The 22,591-nt window shown below is 47.3% G+C and overlaps 1 protein-coding gene across 4 annotated transcripts in view; it reads left to right on the top strand.

Annotated features, from left to right (window-relative positions):
- Positions 1-22,591, top strand: part of LOC131422369 (integrin alpha-D-like) — a 68,049-nt gene that overhangs the window by 26,225 nt on the left and 19,233 nt on the right. For 2 of the 4 annotated variants that reach the window (XM_058569534.1, XM_058569539.1), the window contains exons 1-5: positions 9,870-10,066; positions 19,042-19,144; positions 21,044-21,147; positions 21,281-21,351; positions 21,471-21,585. The exons of 1 other annotated variant lie outside the window; for it this stretch is intronic. In XM_058569534.1, coding sequence (XP_058425517.1) covers positions 10,018-10,066; positions 19,042-19,144; positions 21,044-21,147; positions 21,281-21,351; positions 21,471-21,585 — 442 coding nt within the window. In that variant the 5' untranslated portion in view covers positions 9,870-10,017. Of the gene's footprint in view, positions 1-9,869; positions 10,067-16,245; positions 16,620-19,041; positions 19,145-21,043; positions 21,148-21,280; positions 21,352-21,470; positions 21,586-22,591 lie in introns of those variants that run through there. One more of the 4 variants, XM_058569535.1, reaches the window with a different exon arrangement.

The raw sequence follows: 22,591 nt of genomic DNA, 5'->3' as shown, positions 1-22,591 counted from the left end.
CTTCAGTAGATACAGCAGATTGGGTGCGTAGAGAACCGCCACTGTAGCACCTGGTGGGGTGGAGTATTGCCAAGGATGCCAGATTGCCCTTGAAATACAGTGACTTAACGCAGTAACAGCATGTTCTGTGTGTTCTAAACAACACCTAAGGCAACTGCCAAAGGAGTCTGGGGCTATCCACTGGAGCTCCCAATTGGTGAGTGATTGGGAAATTGATTACATTGGCCCCCTTCCTCCTAGTGAGTGTTCTAAACATGCCTTGGTTTGTGTGGACACTGCATCCAGTTTAACTCAAGCTTTCCCCTGTTGCCATGCAAACCAGGCTGCCACAATTAGGGGATTAGAGATGCTGAGTACCATGTATGGATACCCTCATTGAATAGACAGTGATCAGGGGTCACATTTCAAAGGTTATGATGTGCAAGACTGGGCAAAAGAAAACGACATTGAATGGAGATTCCATCTCCCCTATAAGCCATAAATAGCAAGATTGGTAGAAAGAAAGAGTGGAATATTAAAGCAGCAGATTAAACCAGGTGAACTAAAGCACTGTCCCAGGCTTCAATACATTTGAATGACCAACCAGCAGGGCCCGTTGCCCCATATGCCAGACTGGGGACCCCTGCTGAGACACCCAATGCCATAAAGGTATGGAAGTCACAGGAAGAAACCATTGCCCTGACTCTCACTGTGGATCAACGTGTTGTGCTGCTGAGAACACCAAGCCCCATCACGCCTGGGTGAGGCATTATCTACTGGAATTGGCAATGGGATGTCCCACTGGGATGGGTGAGTGACTTTGCACCCCTGGGTGAAGGGGAACTACTCAATCTCCTCTGGAATCCCGTTGTCCTGCTGTAAGCCGAACCTGTTGAAACACACTATATCTAGAATGGAACACATACCATTGGAAGAGGGGAGGAGATGGGGGTCCTGGTCTGGCATATCCCGCCTCTAGTCCATCTCCTCACACCTGACAGTGCTGCCTTCCCTGGCCAACATGTGTGGTATGCACAACCAGGTCAAATTCCTAGAGCTGCAGCCACATTAATATCTAAGGATAAGGCCACAAGTATAATTGTTATAGAAGGGGAAGATCTTCCCACACAATTTCCTACTAAATATCTATCTTTTTGAACTTAGACCTCTACTGCTCCTGTGGTATGTGGTCACAGGACGGGCACCTGATGGAAATATCTTTCTCCAGTGGGCCCACTTATATGCCCAGAAAAGGAATCAATCCAATCATTGAGTATACGGGCAGCTGCCCCTCTCTAGCTCTTCAGGATTGCCATGATGGGTATCACCACTCCAGGGAGGGGATTGGAAGGCCCTAAAGCAGTATATTAAAGAAGAACAAGCTAGGACTAGTACTCTTAATTCCACTGATATTACCAATACTGATCCAGAAACCTGGCTTGTAGCAAAAACTATCAGTAACGCTGGGCATGAGTATTTTTTTTCCTGTCAATCAAACTACACAGGCAGCCCATCAAACTGCTAACTGGAAGAGTCCTAAAAATACCACCATTAGAGCCATGGGTGACTATGCTCAGATTTGGGATGAGTTCACATGGTTTACCCTCAGTTATGAACATGTGAGCACCCGGGCAATTCTATGTTGGGAATAGAAAAATCACTCTAAACAGAATGAACCAATTGCACCAGGGATATGGGATGGATATCACTGGAACTTTGTAGTCATTCTGTCACATGAAAGGATAGCAACTGGTTTGGCACTGATTGATCGCACTGCCCAGGTATTTATTGGGTAGCCCCAAATGGGACCCAATAGTTGTCTGGCACAAATCTTTGGCTGTGGCTTCCACCTGGGTGGTTGGGCCGCTGCATCCTGGGTTTTCCCTGGGCACAGGGCAGAATCCACCCCATGGTAACAAAAATTGCCAACCTCCCTCTCCTCAAGGCCAGATGGGCGTGTTCTGTTTTCCACTGGTGTGATCATTTGTCCACCATCTTTGTTCCCTTCATTGGCCTGGAGGACATCATTGCACACATAGAAGTCCTTACTAAACTCACTCAGCAAGGCTTAAATGATAGCTGACAAAGTCTATCTTTATTGAACATAGAAATGTCTCAAATGAGAAAAGGTGTCCTCCAAAGAAGAGTGACCTTGGGCGTTATTACGGCATCACAAGGAAGCACTCGTGTCATTACCCAAACACATCGCTGAGTGTTCGTACCTGATGAGTCTGCTAATATATCATCTTTATTAAATCACATGAAGACATAAGTGAATGCCCTGAGTGATCCAACCCCCAGCTCATGGGACTTAATAAATCAGTGGTTTGGATCATGGGGCTCTTGGTGAAAAAAATTATGACTTATTTTGGGAATCGTTATCTTGATCTGTATTTTCCCTTGCATGTACCTCTTACTTTTGTGGTATCTGCCTCCAGTGCAGTCAGATAGCTGCCAAATGAGTCACCTCCATGCTGGTGAAACCCCTTGCTGACCGCTCAAGGCACATTGCAGAAGAGGGGGGCACATAAGATCGCAAGAGCTGGTCACAAGGGGTGGAGTGTTGGAGGAGGTCATCAAGAGGATGTGACCACCAGTTGACCCACGAGCTGGACCCAGGCAATAGGAGGCTCTTCACTACCCCTCTCTCCTTGGAATGTGTGTCCTGCCCACTGTTTCCAAAGTGGGAGATGTTTTCAAGGATGTAGCCTTGAGAGAGCAAGGTGTTGTTGAGACCATCTGGACGATATACATGAGTAGAACCGAGTTAAGGCCTCTATATAAACTTGCAAGATTTTGGTGAGCAGGTGCAGAGAGATTCTACTTGTCTTGCAGCTGTCCGAGACAAGCCTCGTATGTATGTAAATCCCCTTGTTTATTAAACCTGCCACCTACCAATCTGGCAGAGTGTGCCTTTTTTTCTCTCTCTTTGTCCTCCATATACTGGGCCCAGTTTCAAATTTCACCCGGGGGACTCCCAAAGTTTGAACCAACACGGTTTCTCTTCATATCTTTGTATATCAGGGAGGTAAATCTTTTTCACAGATTCTGATTCCCCCTTAGGTCTCATTGACCAGAACTGAATCAAATTCCATTCCCTGATCACATAGAGCGCTGAGAAAGTGAGTATTTGCTTTTTGCAGGCTTAATAGTAGAGGTATCTGCGACAGCCAGGAAGAAGGTGGCCGGGCTAGTGTCTGTTGGGTAGGCTACTCGCAGTGTTTGGCAAACGTTATGCTTGAAGAATAAGCTGTTGGCAAAGTTCCTTTATCAAGGGACAGCTTGGACATTGTGTACACAGTGGAATAGCAATGGCTAACTCGTGTGTGGCAGAGTAAACATGTCACTTTACACTTAGATTCAGTCACTGATGTGGGAAGTCTGAGGCAGCCCTAGGCTCTTTGCAGTGCGTATATGGGGAGAAGTGCTTGATGATTTTTTGTTTATTACCGATACTCCAATAACTGAAAAGGAGATTGGTTGCTTGTGTGTAATTAATGTTCATCTTGTGAGTGGCAGAAAAGGGGGTGGGATCATTGCTGATGGAGCACCAGCCTAAAGCGGCTAGTCTACATGCACTTTATTCGTAGAGGTTGGGGGAGTTAACAATATGCCCTTCCCCCTTGATTCAGTGCTGAAGGAGAGAGAATAGTGAATCTGATTAAATCATGGCCACTAGGTATTCATCTTTGCAGTGCCGTATGGAGAAATAGGTAAGCAGGGGATCACTTTCATACTAAAGCAATGTCAGGGAGAAATATGGTCACATAATTTTTTTTTCCTGTGAGGAAGATTGGCCCTGAACTAACATCTGTGCCAATCTTCCTCTATTTTTTGTATGTGGGACGCCGCCACAGTATGGCTTGATGAGCGCTGTGTATGTCCACGCCGGGGATCCGAACCTGCAAACCCTTGGCCGCTGAAGCGGAGCAGGTGAACTTAACCACTACACTACTGGGCTGGCCCCAATTTAATTTTGATTTTTATTTTAAATTCTGGTAAAATACACATAACAGAACATTTCCCATCTTAACCACTTTTGAGTGTACAGTTCAGTAGTGTCAAGTATGTTCCTATGGTTGTGCAACCATTACCACTGTCCATCTCCAGAACTCTTTCACCTTGCAAAATTGAACCTCTGTACCCATTAAACAGCAACTTCCTATTCCCACCTACCCCAGTCCCTGGAAACCACCATTTTACTTTCTGTCTCTATGACTTTGGCTATTGTTAAGTACCTCACATAAGTGGAATCATAACAGTGTTCGTCTTTTTGTAACTGGCTTATTTTACTTAGCATAGTTATCTTCGGGTTTTATCCAGATTGTAGCAGGCGTCAGAATTTCTTCCTTTTTTAATGCCAAATAATATTCCATTCACATTTTATTTGTCTATCAATGGACACTTGGGTTACTTATACCTTTCAGCTTTTGTGAATAATACTGCTATGAACACGGGTGTACAAATAACTCTTCGAGATCCTGCTTTCAATACTTTTTGGGTATATACCCAGAAGTGGAATTGCTAGATCACATGGTAATTCTATTTTTAATTATTTGAGGAACCACCATACTGTTTTCCATGGCAACTGCACCATTTTACATTTTTACTAACAGTGCCCATGGGTTCAAATTTCTCCATACCCTTGCCAACACTTGTTATTTTCTTTTCTTTTTTTTTTTTTTTTGTGAGGAGATCAGCCCTGTGCTAACATCTGCCAATCCTCCTCTTTTTTTGCTGAGGAAGACTGGCCCTGGGCTAACATCTGTGCCCATCTTCCTCTACTTTACATGGGACGCCGCCACAGCATGGCTTGCCAAGCAGCGCATCAGTGCACGCCCGGGATCCGAACCGGGGAACCCCGGGCCACCGCAGCGGAGTGCGTGCACTTAACCGCTTGCGCCACTGGGCTGGCTCCTTTATTTTCTGTTTTGTTTTGTTTTGTTTTTTACATTTCCCTAGTGATTAGTGATGTTGAGCATCTTTTCATGTGCTTGTTGGCTATTTGTATATCTTTAGATATACATATATTCACGTCCTTTGCCCATTTTTTTTTTTTGTGAGGAAGACGCCGTGAGCTAACATCCGATGCCAATCCTCCTCTTTTTTTCTGAGGAAGATTGGCCCTGGGCTAACATCCGTGCCCATCTTCCTCTACTTCACATGGCACGCCGCCACAGCATGGCCTGACAAGCAGGTTTGAACCTGAGAACCTCGGCCGCCAAAGCGGAGCGCGTGCACGTTAACTGCTACGCCACCGGGGCGGATCCTAAATATTTCTTATTATAAGTCACAATATCACAGTCCAACTCCTGGATGTGGATCCCTTACAGCAAAACAATCATAAAAGTCAAAAGATACTGGTACATTACTAGAATCCCATTTAGTCAGTAATAACTGTTCAGTCCATCATCATATGGTATGAAAATGTCTCCCAGGGTGAGGCCACTCAGGTTTGCAGCTTCCGTTCAATCTTGTCAGGTTCCAAAAGCAGTCTCAGCAATACATGGCTTCATCCTCTCAGACATCTGGTATAATCGAGCTGAGAGACAGTATCATCTCTAGCTCTGAGCCTCTTTCAAGGCGTTAATGTAATATTGGATCTCCCTCATTACAAACCCATTTATTCATTCTCTTACCCTCAGCTACTATTTTTCCTTCCTCATTTATATCCCGAATTTTCCCATCTTTGGAAGAGATGAGAGGTTCGGCCACTGTGTTGGTCTAGATCGCAGCAGCAACACTAGTCTAGCAAGCACCTCCCCTCAGTCCACTCCTGTTCACATAGGGTGAGGGGACACAGGTGCAGAACCAGTGGGCTATCTTTAGCACCAGGCAATAGAGCTGTATTCACTGTTAGACCCAATTTTGCCAGATGTGGTGAAGGCCCATCCTGCCCCATCAGGCCTTTAGGAATTCTGACATAAAGGTTAAAAACACAGTTAAAGTTTCTTGCTTAGGAGTCATCCCTGCTTCCAGCCCTTGTAGTTGCAGCCCTGGTCCTGTGACCACTGCATCAAGTAGGGGCAAAAAGGAAAAAAGTTGAAGTGATGCAGGGAAGAGAGAATACCAGCACCTTCTCCCACTCCTCTTCCCCAGATCCATCAGAAAAACAGAGAAATCTATCCAGTGGGGACACTCCTTTAGCCCCACTCATGTTTGTGTTGGGTGTGGGCACACACTCCTGAAGGTGTGTCAGCCAGCCCTTCATGCCTTTATTTCCCCTTTTTAGACAGCCAATGTTTTAATTGCCCGTTCCAATTCTCTATCAGACTAGTACTCTGAGGAGGATCTCTCTCTGCCCCATGTTGGACATTATAGGCTGTAAAGTGAGTTCCTTGGTCTGAAGAAATGATGGTCGGCCATCCAAATCGCTGCAATATCTTCTGTTCTGGATCTTTCCTAATACTCTGAGCATTTGCATCTACCACCCGGTAAGCAAAGCCCAGTCCCGGGTCAGAGTCTCTTCCTGGTGGGACCCATATGTAGCCCCCGAGGGCTGCCGGCATCAGTTTCACTTGCCAGCTATGTCCAGGGCCGTCCACCAGGGAATCTGCCACATCGCCATCTGCAGGATCTGTCTCTCTCGCTGGCAGACAGAAGAGTTCTTCTTGGCATTTGTGCCTCAGAGGGTGCAAGAGGAGCGTGTCTGATTCAGCCCGTCTCTGCATTGTGGCAGTGCCCCCATGTCCACTCATCTCATGGACCCACGTGGCCATCCCAAGGGAGCACACGAGGATGTCTGCTTGTCCATTCCAGTCACCTTCCAAACCTGGAATGGAGTTCTTCTGATGAGCATCGACATCTCCTACTTTAATGCACCCTCTAATTTCCAAAGGGCCGTTCCCCATACGGGCATCCCTTTAATAGGCCAGGTTTCCACTGACCTCCTGCCAGGCTGTTGGCCATTATCATGAGTCAGTAAAAACCCAAACATAGGAGCTTTTTTCCACTGTTCAATCCTCCCATCACTGCTGGGAAAACAGCACACAATTCAACCCACCAGGCTGATCTGTTTTTACCTTCTTGGATCAGAGTGGTGGCCTTCCAAACAGAATGTTGTCCATTCACTGTGGAATTGCCGTCCACCAGCCAAGCAGCTCTTTGTCAGTCAAGAGCTGCTTACAGGGCACTGTCCACGTGACACCAGAATCCAGCAGCTCCTCACACGGTTCCAGAGTCAGTCCTAGGGGAAAAGAGGCTCCCTGCTCACGAGTATCTCCTCCTTGCATTCTCCCTATAACAAGACTCTGTATGACAAATTTCCATTTTGTTATGGAATTTTTCTGGGCACCATCATCCCCATTAAAGTGTTTCAATTTTCGAATCCGAAGTTCCAGTAGCCATTGCTGGGAGGTGCTCACAGGCTTTTGCCATAGGCTCCAGCCTGTGCTCCACATAGGGCCATTGCACTGAGAATTTGTCCCTACCAGCACTCCAGCTTCTCTTCCACACTGTGTGGGTCCGGGCAATCTTACTGGTTCCCGTTTAGCATGGGCAATCACCATTGCTTGAAGGGTGGATTTACATACCTTCTGTTTTACAGTGTTAGGTAGAGGAAACCTTCCCCAGCATGATACAATATCCATCCCCATAATACAGTCAGGTAAAACAGATGCAACCACTTCACACAAAGCCTGTTCAAACATACTGCCCACCTACAAAACCAGAAACCCGTTTAAGAGGCAAAGCGTTTACTTGGGATCAAAGAATTGCAATTCGGGGAGCACAGATTCAGATAGAAACCCAAATAATGTCCTGATTACAGGAGAGGCACTAAGGGTTTTTACAGGAAAAAGAGAGGAAGATGAGGTAAGTTGTATTAGGGAAGAGTTCATTAGTGCTAGATGAGCTAAGGCTAGGTTTCTGGTTCATAGATTGGCTTGAGATTCGGTCATCAGGCAAAAGGCTAGACTTGTTCTTCATTGATTGGTTAGTGATTCAGTCATCAGCAAAGTTCAGTTTCATCAGTTCTTACAAATAGGATATTCTTGTCCTTACTGACTTCTTGGAATGTTGGTGATTTGGTTCAGTTTGGAAGATAAAGAAAACAAAATGTGCAAGGCAATTCCTCTGAAATGGCTACCCTGGCTCTATTTTAATATGTCTCTACTCATGCCATCTTTCACAATACCAATTCTCCTACAAACTTTTACCTTTTTTCTTTTTTTTTTTGTGAGGAAGATCAGCCCTGAGCTAACATCCGTGCTAATCCTCCTCTTTTTGCTGAGGAAGACCGGCTGTGAGCTAACATCTACTGCCAATCCTCCTCCTTTTTTCCCCAAAGCCCCAGTAGATAGTTGTATGTCATAGTTGCACATCCTTCTAGTTGCTGTATGTGGGACATGGCGTCAGCATGGCCGGAGAAGTGGTGCGTCGGTGCGCGCCTGGGATCCGAACCCAGGCTGCCAGTAGCGGAGCGTGCGCACTTAACCTCTAAGCCACAGGGCCGGCCCCCAAACTTTTACCTTACCTCCATCAACCCTTACTTTCCTAACCATAGCCTCTATTAGGACTTCATCTACAGGTTTTGGTCTTACAATACTGGTAGGGGAATTGTTCCCCAGCCAGACATAATATGCACTCCCATAAAACATTCGGGTAAAGTTGACATAACTTCTTTGCATAATATCTGCTTAAACATTCCAACTTTCATAATCCCATCAACCATTACATTTTTCCATTCTCTCATTCTAACTGTAGCCCGAGTGAGGGCTTCACTGGTGGGTTTTGGTATCACAGTTCATGGGACTCCGATATCAAGGAGTCCTGGAGACTTCTCTTCCCCACCCCCTGACCATTTTACTCACTCTTGGGCAAAAGGCTTTGGGTCTTCAGGGAAGGGTTGAGCCAAGGGACCCCGGCCCTTTTGCCAATCTTTAACCTGGTTAATCTGTCTAACCATTGCCCAAGCGATTGCTGGTCAGATTTCTCATTGTAAATTCTGCTTTCTGGCTTTTTAAATTTCTCCAAAATCATCTAAAGATTTCCCCCTGCTGGGACGAGTCCCGTGACTCTCCCCTTTCTGTTTCCTCCTTGTTTCCTTCCTATCAATATTTGCTTTATTCACCTTATTTCTTAATAACCATTTAAAAATTTCCACTTTATTGGGAAGTCCCGTGACTCTCCCCTCAGCCTCTTCCCTTCTCTTGTTAATTAAACTAATGTTTTTATTAGCATCTGTAAGACCCATGAGACAGCTTCCCAAACAGTCCCTCAGTTTCCAACCTTGAGGTAATGTGGGGTGCCCATGTGAAAGGGCCCCCTTAACCACAGCATTTACCATCACCTGGGTAATGGGCATATTTAGCAGGTGAATATCCCGGTCATCATAAAGCCGGTCCCACGTGGCTTGCGTATGAAGCATATCAGCTGCTTTATCTCGCGTATTTCACTTGGCATTTGTAGAAGGAGATGGACAGTCCCAATTCTCAGGGTAAACAGACCGTATGGTGGCTTTTATCCAGTCCACCAGGCTGGCTATTCCCCTGGGACTAACCTCCTGATATCAGCTCAATACAAAGTTGACATAAGGGAAGCCATATGGTAGAAAAGAAACCATATTGTAACTTTGGATGACCTTTGACTAACTCTGGACTTTATGGCCCCTCCCAGCTGCTGTAAGTTGATAACTTTGTTCTTCTGAGTTCCTTAGGAATGTGCTGACCCCTGGGCAGAGAGTCTATGCTGATAGCCATCATCAATGACAACTGAAAGGTCAGGGTAGAGGGCGTTGCTCCAGTCTCTGATGCATATCAAGTAAAACAAAGGACTGCCAGGAACTAAGACCAGATGGATGCCCCCACCCTGAGACCAGCTGCCTTCCCCATCCAGAGACCAGCCTCCTATATAACTGGCCTGTAGTCTTTGCTCTGTAAGACGGCTTTTTTTGGACATCAGTCAGCCATCTTCCCTCTTGCTAGCAAGCTGTAATAAAAAGTCCTTTCTTTCCTACCACCTTGCCTCTTGACTATTGGCATATCTTGCGGTGGGCAGAGGAACCCCCTTGGGCAGTAACAATTTGACGACCCAGATGGGATGTTAAGTCCTGCTCGCTGCCAGCTGACCTCGGACGGGCAACCTGTTGGTAAGTCCCTAGTGGCTGGTGAGGCTCTCTTTGTCTCGGGGAACCGCCCTTCCTGCTTTCCCATACCGACACCTGCTGCCTCCTAATGCTGATTGTGGTAGGAAGAGAAATGGCTACATCTGGTGAGTCGACAGGCTCAATCTGGAATAGGGTAAGTCGCATTGAGGACGCTCGTGAACGTTCTTCCCCTCCATCTGGGGTCCTTCCACTTACAGCAGGGCCATTTGGGGTCCAATAGGACTGTCTGGGAGCTCACTTGGAGTGGGAACAGTTATAGGACTTTATACCCCAAATCTGGGAACTAGTTCGCTGGTGTCTGGTTTTTCTGTGTCTGTGTCCGTGTCTGTGTCAGTAAATAGCTTAAAATTGGCTGTTTGAGGACTGAGTTTCTGGGTGATCGTAACAAACTCTCTACAAATTACCTTGTTTTTTATGGCCACCGTGGGAAAATTCCCCTAAAATGGAGATAACTGTAAACAGCTGGCAAGATAACCTGGGATAATTTAAAGTTAGAGTGGCCAGTTTGGGCTCCTGTTGAGTTTTGGAATCGAGAAAGATTATTTCGAAAGAAAATCGAAAAAATTATTTTTTAAATAATTTTATTTATTTATTTTTTCCCCCAAAGCCCCAGTAGATAGTTGTATGTCATAGCTGCACATCCTTCTAGTTGCTGTATGTGGGACGCGGCGTCAGCACGGCCGGAGAAGCGGTGCGTCGGTGCACCCCCAGGATCCGAACCCCGGGCCGCCAGCAGCGGAGCGCGCGCACTTAACCGCTAAGCCACAGGGCCCGTCCCGAAAGAAATCTTTAAAGAGTCAAAGGCTCCACCCCTGGGAGCTCTCCTCTGGTTTCCAGGCCTGATCACCCCGGCGACACCAAGAGAGGGTCCTCTCTTGGTGGTTCTGGTTTCTGGTCTCTATTAATCTGTTTGGGCACCTGGAGTGATTCCAGGTTGGCCCGTGGGTCATTTGACTGACAAGGCTGCAGCTTCTGGTTTTGGAGAGTCCACGCTCCACCCCTGGGAGCTCTCCTCTGGCTTCTGGTTTCAGAGAGTCCACGCTCCACCCCTGGGTACTCTTCTCTGGTTTTAGGGCACCTGGAGTTATTCCAGGTTGGCTCTGGGTCATTTGACTGAAATCTGGAACCCTGTTTTGTCTCCTGTCAAAAACCTGTTGAGCAATTTTTGGCACCTACTGAGTCAGTTATGGGGACAGGAGACCTGTAGTTTATTCTGTAAACTGTCCTGCCAGGATTGTGTGCCCCGGCACGGGAACTGTTGTTTGTGTGACCCTTATCTTGATAATCCTTGGGAAGAGGCCATGAGGGAGAGACCTGATCCCCTCTTTCCCTTCTTTGTCTCATTCGTCACCTCCTCTGTTGTCACCAAGTAGAGGTTAAGTTCAGGCTGGACCTGAGCAGAACCTGGACCTTCTGTAAAATCAAAAACTTGAAAACCTTTGCCAGGGACATAACTCTCAACCCCAGCGTTGAGAGCCCTGGCCCCCAGCCTGCTCCGGGCTTTTGCTTCTTGCCTCCCTGGCTTGCCTTGTGCTGGCTCAGGGACTAAGTGCCCGGGCTGAATGGGACTTGACTAAATCTTATAGCTATATTTATGCCTGCAGTGGGGCTCTGCACCCTTCTCTGGGCCTGCTGTCAGTGGGACACTGGCTTTACTGCCATGGGGAATGTCCCAAGCATCCCTAGAGACTCACCCCTTGGGTGCATTTTAACTAGTTGGAAACACTTTCAACTGGATGGGTTATGCCCCAAAACTCCATCTTGGAGAAAACATGAGTGGTTTCTCTGTGCCTTCGTGATATAGTTGGACAGGTAGATCAACCTATAATGTCATTTGAGTTACAACCCAATTTCTGAGAAATCAAGAGCAATTGTCCTTAAAAAATCTTTGTAAGATTGGAAATGCAGCTGTAGAGGCAGTTCAGATTCCACCCAGTCCCTTTATCTCAAAAAGGATTATCGCCTCAGGAACTAAGACCAGATAGATGCCCCCACCCTGAGACCAGATGCCTCCTCCCACAAGAGACCAGCCCTCTATGTAACTGGCCTGTAGTCTTTGTTCTGTAAGTTGTTTTTTTCGGACATTAGTCAGCCATCTTCCCTCTTGCTAGCAAGCTGTAATAAAAAGTCCTTTTTCTCCTACCACCTTGCCTCTTGACTATTGGCGTGTCTTGCGCCGGGCAGACAAACCCCCTTGGGCAGTAACAGTCCTGTGTGTCTGGGTGACCTATAGCCCTTGGTGATTGCTCCATAGGGAGCTGCGGGTCCTACACCAGCCCAAACATGCTCTTCCACTCTGCAGCACCCAAAACCAAAGACACAGCCCCAACTCATTACCCTCACCGTCCATTTTAGTGAAGGTCCCTCAGGAAGCTGATGATGATACCAATCTGCGAAATGCAACAACTTCTTCACACTGTACCCCCTGGTTTCAGTAGTTTCTTGGTTTTGTTCTTCCCCCGCATTGACTATCTTCTTGGTGACCAGAGGTCTTCGAGGTACTTTCTGTTGTCCCTGCACAATTTTTAGATTGGGGGACTGCTTTGAGGCTAGTGGCCCAAGCTCAGACTCACTGAAATCTGAGCTGAGTTTAGCATCAAGGCCCAAAACAATTTTCTTTTACTTTCATTTTAGCTGTTACGGATAACAATACCCAAGGGATTGTATGTTTGGCATGCTTCTTATTATTTTGCATTTCCTTACATATTCAACAAGCCAACTCCTCAGGAGTCGAGTTTACTACCATTTCTAAATTCTATTGGTAAATTTTTCCTTTAGTAACCAATCACAGCACAGCTGCAATTTCATAGTATGGGTGACTAGGGGAGCCATCCAGGGATCAAAGTTTCTTCACCCCTGCCCTTTTATCCTTTCTTTTTCCAAACCACATGTTTCTGTGAGCCAGGGCCATTTTAGCAAACCCCACTCCTGACACAACTAAGGGTTCTGAACACCCCAGTTCCATTGAGGGATGTGTGTGTGTGTGTCTGTGTGGTTTTCCCCACCACCAAGCAATTCTCTAACATAAGCAGGCTGCCCTACAATTCAACTCAATTTTGATACTATCTACTTGAAGATAGCATCAGAATCCATAGGTTAAGGGTTCAATTCTACAAGACTACCTCCCACTCCCACTTCAGAGGCCAATTGCAAGGCCAGGTTATCACCTGTGCTTCTGACTGACCGGCTATAGATTGAAGGTTCCAGCCACCCCTCCTCCTTGGGTTTGGTTAATTTGCTAAAGTGGCCCACAGAACTCAGAGAAATATTACTTACTAGATTATTGGTTTATTACAAAAGGGTGTAACTCCTGGAAGAGATGCATAGGGCAAGGCATGGGGAAAGGGTGAGAGCTTCCATGTCCTCTCCAAGAATGCTACTGTGGGGGACGAGGGAGAATCCCCCTCTGCCCTTTCCCTTAAGGTTCTTATGGCTGGCCAAATAATTAACAAGACAGGTTAGCAGGAGAAAATAATACCAAGTTTAATAACATGTATACATGGGAGAAACCAGGGACACTGAGTTTCTTAACACAATAGCAGAGATTCTCATCTTAAATATCATCTTCAGCTAAAGACAAAGGAGGATGTTGGAGGTATGGGGAGTCAGTTACAGGAGATTACCACTTAAAGCACAGTAAACACGAGTAAGGTTATTATGCAGATTTAAGGCCTCACCTTCCACATTGATAAGTTTCTAGAAATGAGGTCATCTCCCCTCTTCCCAATACAGAGAGGGAGATACCTTTACAAATGGAGATTTCCCTTTTAAATGTAAATGTTTGTCTGGCAACTCCTTGCAAGGCCATCTAGAGAATGTGCCCAGAGAGACAGAATTTTTGATAAGATGGGCTTGTTGGTGCCTTTCCTATTGTAACATCTATTTTACATTATATTACAGCCATCAGATAGTAACTCCTTCCTGGAACAGATCTTCTATGTCAAATTCTTTAGACAGTTAGTGGGGGAGGTCAAATGTCCATCAGAGAAAACAATCAAGATAAAGAGATATATTTCAGGGTGGCCAAATCTTGATCTCCCACACTACTCTCCCTAAATCTCCACATGTTCACCAACCCAGATGCTCCCTGAATCTTGTCCCTTTGGGTTTTTATGGAGGTTTCGTTACATAGGCGTGATTGAGTAAATCATTGGCCATTGGTGATTGATTCAACCTCCAGCCCCTGTCCCCTCCCAGAAGATGAGGAGGGTTGGGACTGAAAGTTCCAATCACATGGTTGGCTCTACTGGCAACCAGTCTCCATCCTTAGGTACTTTCCAAAAGTCATCTCATTAATGTAACAAAAGACACCTTTATTGCTCTCATCACTTAGAAAATTTCAACAGGTTTAGGAGCTCTGTGCCAGAAATGAGGATTAAGACCAAATAAACATTTCTGACTATAAATTACAAGATCACCAGCTTTAAAAAAATCTCCTGAGAGTTGGTGGTTCTCCTGTGTGGAGACCTCATTAAGTGCCCTGAGGATGTCCAGAGTTGAGGCACATCACCTACAGCAGCTGTCGGAGGAGTCCGAGTCTTGGCAGCTTCAGCACCGGGGTTTGGAGAAAGACACTTTCATGGCAGTGTGTGGTTTTTGCAAGTACTTGAAAATCTTTCTGCAATTTGCCCTTATTGTTCTTTAAAAATGAGTGGAAAACAAAAAACTTTTGCTGAGACAAGTGATAATACAATTGAGGCAAAGTTGGAAATCTTTTTAGTTGCTGAAATCAGCAAAATGTTAGCCTCAAGCCTTGCTTATGAAGGGAAGTCCAAAATTAAAGATTATGTAAGAGGGGCTGGCCCGGTGGCGTAGTGGTTAAGTTCACACGCTCTGCTTTGGCTCCTGGGGTTCGCAGGTTCGGATCCTGGGTACAAACCGATGCATCGCTCATGAAGCCATGCTGTGGCAGGCATCCCACAGATAAAACAGAGGAAGGTGGGCAAAGATGTTAGCCCAGGGCCAATCTTCCTCAGCAAAAAGAGGAGGATTGGAAACAGATGTTAGCTCAGGGCTAATCTTCCTCACCAAAAAAAAAAAAGGATTATGTATGAAATGTGGTATCATTCAAGATCGTGTCTAAAAGATGAAGTGTGGTGAAGATGGAGGAAATGAAGAGGTCTTTAAAATTTGGATTGAGGAGAACCATTAAAAGATTATTTTGTGGTTCCAAACACAGAGAGTTGTTCACAGATCCACAGAACTGATGACAGGATGCTGTTTGTTACAGATCCCTCAGCAGGAGAGGGAGAAGACTATTGCCCAACTTGGCCTTGACAATCTTTGCAGAAAGTAGATAAGTCTGCCTCAAAGTCAGTAATCACAACCTTGGGCCCCGTTCCCTACAAGGGCACCATCAATACCTTTCCCAAGTGTCTAATTAGTTTCTTCTGTTCATTAAATATCAGCTCGAGTAAACTGAGCTAGAATTTTTGTTTAGAAAACTATTTTATATTGTCTATACTTATACATTCAATATACATTTTAAGTGTTTTAAATAACTGTCACATATACACTTAAACTAATTTATGCCATAGTTAGGGATTTTGTCATATATTCTAACCGTCCAAGTCTACTCCTGGGCTTTCAGACATTGGATTTTTTTTCACGTTTCTGGGAAATATTTAATTATGCTTAACTGTGGAATATTGAAAACACGCAGAAAGTTACAGAGAGTAAATAACAACCTCTCATTTATTTAACCCTCCCCAAATTAACAAATGCTAAAATACTAAGTGTTGAATCTTAAAATTAACAAATGTTAGTTCCCTCCCCACTCCACCAGAGGCGATCACTCTTCTGATTTCTATCTTCATAGATTAGTTTTGCCTGTTCATATGAAAGGAATCATACGTTATGCATCCTGGTGTCCAGCTTCTTTCACTTATGATAGGTTCAGATTCATCCATGTTGTTACATAGATCTGTTACTTATTGCTGACTAGTAAGTCCATTGTATAAATTTACCAGTTTGGTCATCTGTTCTCCTCTTGATGGCATCTGCTTTTTCAAACAACACTCTCACCTGTGCCGTTCCTCCCCCCACCCCCCCAACACTGCCATCTGAGGCTGTGGTCTGCCTCTCTCCAGGCTCACATCCATGTAGTGGGGCCTCTATAGCCATCTGTTCTGCTCCTTCCACTCATACGCAGCTTGGCTTCTGAGGCTACCAGGGACCTATCCGAGAGCTACCAGGACCCCCTGGGTACCAACTGGGCCTCAAGGGCTGGGGGAAGGTGGTCTTCTGGGACAGCCAGGCCCTGAAGAAGGAAGCCAGATCCCTGGAGGTGATGATGGTGGGAGAGTATGGGGGATCCTCCCCAAGGGTGTCTTTGGCCTCCTGCCCCTGCCTCTGTTCTATGATTAACCAAAGACTTCCTCATTGTGCCTTCCTCCCACCCTTCGGGGCCCTGAGTCATTATTTTAACTCTCCCCTGAGACACTGAGCACCTTTCAGTGCTCTGTTACCCAGCCTTCTGCTTCTCCTCCAATGCACCGCTCAGTGGTGGCCTTTGGATTTATGCTCCTCCTGGGTGGTGAGTGTGGGTCCTCAGGGCTGGGAGAAGCCTTGGTGGGGGGTCTCTTTCTGGTAGGGCAGCCTAGGGGCTGGTGGTCAGCTCATACAGCTCTCAAGAGGAGCTGAAGGCAGGGAAGGGGACTAGTGTCCGGTTGGGGTTTGGTATGGAAGGAGGAATGGCCTGGAATCTGGGAAGGGGCATGCCTGAGCTATTCTCTTGGCAGCAGTGGGACATGGGCTCGTGGGTTATGCTTGGGCGGAGGATGAACTGCCTCTCCATGTTCTCCAAGGCCTCCATCTTCCCTTCCTCCCGTGGGGACCCTGGAGTGGGTGCTGTGCGGGTGAGAGGAGTCTGCCTCAGCACCCTGGGAGAGGAAGGCCACAGAAGTCATTAGGGAGGGAAAAGGTTGGATAGCATCTCCTTGTCCTGCATTGCCCCCAAGTCTTTTTTTTTTTTTAATGGTTGTTTTATTTATTTATTTTTTTTGTGAGGAAGATCAGCCCTGAGGTAACATCCGATGCCAATCCTCCTCTTTTTGCTGAGGAAGACTGGCCCTGAGCTAACATCTGTGCCCATCTTCCTCTACTTTATACGGACGCCGCCACAGCATGGCTTGACAAGCGGTGCGTTGGTGCGTGCCCGGGATCCGAGCCAGTGAACCCTGAGGCACCTAAGCAGAGCGCACACTTAACCGCTACACCATCTGGCTGGCTCCCCCCACCCCCTCCAAGTCTTGATTTCAGGTAGGCTGTCCCACCGCTGCCAAGAGAATAACCCAGAAGTTGAAAACTGTATCGGGACCACATTTGTGTGTCATTTAAAAAAATCAGTCGTTTGTCAGTTAAAAATCAGATTTCACACAGAAATCCAGATTTCCAGCTTCTCTTGAGAAATGAGAAGGGCTGGCGGCTCTGGGTACTAGAGCCTGGGGATGGCTCCCTCCTTTAGAAGGGCCACAGCTCTAAGTGCCCATCATTCCTGGTGCTCACACCCACCCACTTCACTCACTGAGGTCACCTGCCTGGACCCTGAGGCACTTGGGTCTGAGACCCTTGGTGTCCTGCTACTTGTCAGATCATAGGGGCTGCTTTCAGACTCAGAAACAGAAGGATTCTTTGAGAGGAAGACGTAGGACGTGAGGCTCCCTTGCATCTGGCCATTGTAGGGTCCCGACACCCTAAACACCTGGCCTCTTCTCAGAACCCCTGGTTCAGGTGTCTGGACCGTCCCTGTCACTGCCTGGCCTGATGATTGACCTCCTTAGAGCTTCCCTACTCTTGGATTGGAGTTGACTCCTCAATCCAGAGACAGCTGGGAATTCTAAGAGGAATGGGGAGGAAAGGTGGCCACTTGGCAGCAGGAGAGTCAGAAAAGGCCCTTGAAATGTAGAAATCTTCCCCTGAGGCTTTCAAGCTTAGCCACCAGGGAGGGGCATGTGGTTGGTCAAGGATCAGGAGAGTGGGTTGGAATCCTGGCTGTGTCAGTGTGGTTCTGGGTCAGACAACAAATAGTAATTAGTCACCTGCCGAGGGCCAGGCATTGCACAGGCACCGAGACAAGACAGATGCTGTCCTTGGCTGTCAGAGCCTGGTGCCAAGGGATGGGGACATAGCAAATATGTAATTATAAACAATTAATCACAGAGCTCTAAGGCTGTTCCCCAATCTGGACCTTAGGGTCTCCGTATAATAAAAAGATGGAGCAGGACAGCCTTTAAGTTGGGTGACCATACGTCCTGGTTTGCCTGGGGCAGTGCCAATGTCCCTGGTGTCATTATTAATGGTACCCCATTCATTCTCAGACGGTCCCAGTTTAGACAGTAAGTTGTAAGGTCACTTTATCTTTTTTTTTTTTTTTGAGGAAGATTGGCCCTGAGCTAACATCTGTTGCCAATCTTCCTCCTTTTTTCCTTTTTTCTTCCCAAAACCCCAGTGGATAGTTGTTTGTCATAGTTGTACATCCTTCTAGTTGCTCTATGTGGGGCGCTGCCTCAGCATGGCTTGATGAGCGGTGCGTAGGGCCGCGCCCAAGATCTGAACCAGTGAAACCTGGGCCGCCGCTGCGGAGTGCGCGAGCTTAACCATTATGCCACCGGGCTGAACCCCGGTCACTTTATCTTTAAGAGACTTTCCTGAGCTAACATACCAGGAGGTGACTGGCCTAATTTCAAATGGTGGATGTCTGTTAAAGTGTCCTTGACGGGGCATTTCTCTGGATTGTTGCCTTTTGCCTTGTGGTTTGATTCTTTTCGAGGGAGGGAGAGAGAGGGGAACCACGCAGATGGCAAATCAGGAAACAAAGAAGAGAACACCCTTCTCCAGGGCAGATGGGGAACCAAGGCTGGGGTGGGGTGGGCATCAACACCCCAAGCAGCCAGGGGTCCAGAGGAGAAGGGGCTTCTCTGACTGCCCCTCCCACCCCACCTCCCCATATTCCTCAGTCCTGGCTTCTTATGGATTCAACTTGGATGTGGAGGAGCCCAAGGTCTTCCAGGAGGACGGAGCTGGCTTTGGGCAGAGTGTGGCCCAGTTTGGCAGATCGAGGTAGGCCCCCCGACTCCCTCCACCTCCATCCCCTCGACCTGCAGGCTGGTGGCTGCGTGTGGCACACCCGGGAGGTGTCCTGGAGGAAGGGCAGCATGGGCAATAAGCCTGACCACGACTCCTCCAAGGCCTTTGACACTACGAACCCCAGGAAGGGCCACAAACTCTGGGCAAGACACTGCCTTGGGAGGGAGGCCTTGAATCTGCCCTCCAAGCAGGGCTGGCTTCCCGGCATGTGACAGCGCAGTCACCCGTGCGCTTGGGCTCTGGCACTTGCAGTCTCCCTCTTGAAATTATTAATGATTTCATCTTTGCAATCGTGTTTTGTAAGTAAAGATGCCCCACCCCGCTGGGGGCTTACAGCCTTGGCTCACATGCGGCCCAGCCTCTTACTGCCTCCCAGGGAAGGGTTCTCAGCTGCCCGGCCCCTGCCCCCTGCCCAGTGACACTGGCATGAGAAAAACCCCTGGGTTTCCTTGGGCCCTTCCTGATCCCCCAAGACTCAACAAATCCAGAGATACCCACTGTCCTTTCTCCCTCGCCATCAATTTGTGTTCAGGCCCTATTTCTTAAAAAATGAGTATAAAATTATTGATTAACCACTGGTCACCTGTATTTACAAGAAAGTAAATACTGTATATTGGATGATATTCTGATTGCTACAAAGTTATTGTTTTTCCTGGTTTCTGCTGAATTGTAATCCAAATACTGAAAAGATTGAGACTACATGTAAGGAATGGGTTGATGTAAAGAAAAACATGTAGATCAATAGTTTAAGACTAAGAGTTTGGTTACCCATCTATGCCAGCAGGTCCCAAACTGCGACATCTCCAGCCATCTGCTTAGGTTTTCATCAGCAAGTCTAGACACACAGGGATTTCATTTTCCCAGGAAGAAATGGCTCTCTAGAAGGAAACTTTAAATGCCAATTTAACGAGACTTGCTTAGCTAATTAACTAAAATACACTGGTATTTGTCTAGTTTTCTCATCTGAGTGGAGCGGTTGTTGCTAGTGATAAAATTTTTCCAAAATTAAAAAATTCTCTCCCCTCAAGGTTTTGCAAACGAAGTGTTGCATTTATGTGACTAAAGATATAGATATAGATTCTGATACAGCTGCTTTAAATAGTCCAATTTAAGTTGTTTATATTATATTTAATTTGTCCAATTAACTATGGAATCATCTATTTGTTTTGAAAGCTTATGGCTTCAGAAATTTTTCTTTTTTTATTTTATTTTATTTTATTTATTGTTTTGTGAGGAAGATCAGCCCTAAGCTAACATCCATGCCAATCCTCCTCTTTTTGCTGAGGAAGATTGGCCCTGGGCTAACATCCGTGCCCATCTTCCTCTACTTTATATGGGACGCCACCACAGCGTGGCCTGACAAGTGGTGCGTCAGTGCGCGCCCGGGATCAGAACCTGGGCCGCCAGCAGCAGAGCGTGCACTTAACCACTATGCCACGGGGCCCGCCCTAGTAAATTTTTCCATTTGACTTGAGGTGATGTTTCTTAGGTGGCTCAGAATGATGGCAACCCAGAAACAAATGTACTTACCCATGGTTGAGGAATGCTGTTTTTGTTTTGAATAGTTTTATTTTTGGTGAATGTTAAAACCAAACCAAACCAAACCTAAACCATCTGTATACATAAATATACATATATTTACATATATACACACACACACGCACGCACAGAAATAAACCAAAAGCCCAGCATGGTCCTTCAGCATCTGTGGCTTAAACTCAGGCCCTGGTGTTTGAGTAGCCTCACAAGTGGCAAATGCCAGGAGTGTCCCTCACAAAGTCTCGCCTTCCCGTCACACAGTGGTACTTCCTTGCCCAAAGCGCCCTGTGCCCCCACCCCTCCTGCAACTGTATGTCATGGTTGTGCCTTCAGACTCGTGGTGGGAGCCCCTCTCGAGGTGGTGGCGGTCAACCAAACAGGACGCTTGTACGAGTGCATGGCTGCCACAGGCCGATGTCAGCCCATCTCGCTGCACAGTGAGTGACTTGACCCAGGACCTGGGCCCTCAACCCTCCTCCACCAGAGTGCTCGCTCCTCAGCTCCGGCCTGGTTTCCTTCCCTAAATAAGAGTGTGCCCGTGAGTGTGACCATGTGTGTCTGCCCTCTTAGCCCCTCCAGAGGCCGTGAACATGTCCCTGGGCCTGTCGCTGGTGGCCTCCACCAACCTCTCTTGGCTGCTGGTGAGTTTTCCTGGGTCACAGGAGGGTTGCGAGGGGAGGAGCCAGAGGTGGCTGGGGCTGGGGGAGAAGAGGAGGGGTGTTCTGGAGGCTCCCTTGCTCACACAGGCCTCTGCCTCCAGGCCTGCGGCCCGACAATGCACAGAGCCTGTGGGGAGAACATGCATGCAGAAGGCTCCTGCCTCCTTTTGGGCTCCCACCTGCAGGTCATCCGGACAATCCCCGCTGCCCTGCCAGGTAGGTCCCTTAAAGACAGCGATTCTGCCTGGAGCACGTGCTGGCACTGAGGAGTGGGCAGAGCTTCAGGCCTGGGTCTTGGCCTCCTGTGCCCATGGTTCCTTCCCAGAGGCCTCAGCAAGCCCAAGAAGGGCTAGGAACATGGTCTGGCTCGGCAGGGAGGGCAGCTCATGGCAGGAGCCCTAAACTGTTTGCGGGATAAAAGTTCTGATGGGGCAGAAGCAAGCCCCAGTGTGCTGGCTGCGGGAGGTGTGAGGGTCTCAGAGTTGCCAACAGGTGCAGGGACGCTTCTTGGGCTTTCAGAGGAAGGGCCTTGGCTGGTGAAAATGTGTGGTGAGGATTATAGATCCAAGGATCCAAGAGGGAGGCAGTTCGGATGGTTCACTGCTAAGCTGCCAGGACGCCCAAAATAACTCCTCCCCTTCTAAGGGGAGAAGACACAGGGCCGTGGAAAGTGTGATGCACAGTTTTACCAGCACTGATGTCTTCCACTGAGAATGGTGCCTGAGGACACAGCAGGAGCATCTCTCTGAGAGCCAGTCTGCCTAAGTTTGTCTTCTGTGTCCTTGGGCAAGTGGCTTCATTCTCTGGGCCTCAGTTTCCTCATTGGTAAAATGGGGCTTAATAATCGAGGTCGTTACAAGGATTAAAAGACTTAATATATATGTAAAATGTTTAGACCCCTGCCTGACACATAATATGTGATAGCTGAGGACCATGCGCTTGGACTAGGAGGAAGATATAAACTGCCCTGTCTGTGGCATCAGAGGGGAAAATGGACCCCAACTGAGGGCTGGGTGCTCAAGGTGCTGACTGAGAACAATAATTTGGACCTGAGAAGCCACGATGCCAGGCGTGGTGGGCTTTTAGCCAAAGGCGAAGCAGCAGCAGAAACACCCCTAGACCAAATTGTGAGAGCAGGGTCTACAGAGGGGACAGGGAGAGTGGAGAAGGGATGTCCAGGACTCGGAGTATCATGCCCAGATGGGGATGTCTGTGGCCAGGG

The sequence above is a fragment of the Diceros bicornis genome, chromosome 26, assembly GCF_020826845.1.
Source record: "Diceros bicornis minor isolate mBicDic1 chromosome 26, mDicBic1.mat.cur, whole genome shotgun sequence".
Lineage (NCBI taxonomy): Eukaryota > Metazoa > Chordata > Mammalia > Perissodactyla > Rhinocerotidae > Diceros > Diceros bicornis.
Note: the sequence above shows the minus strand (reverse complement) of the source record. Positions and strands in the feature narration are given on the sequence as shown.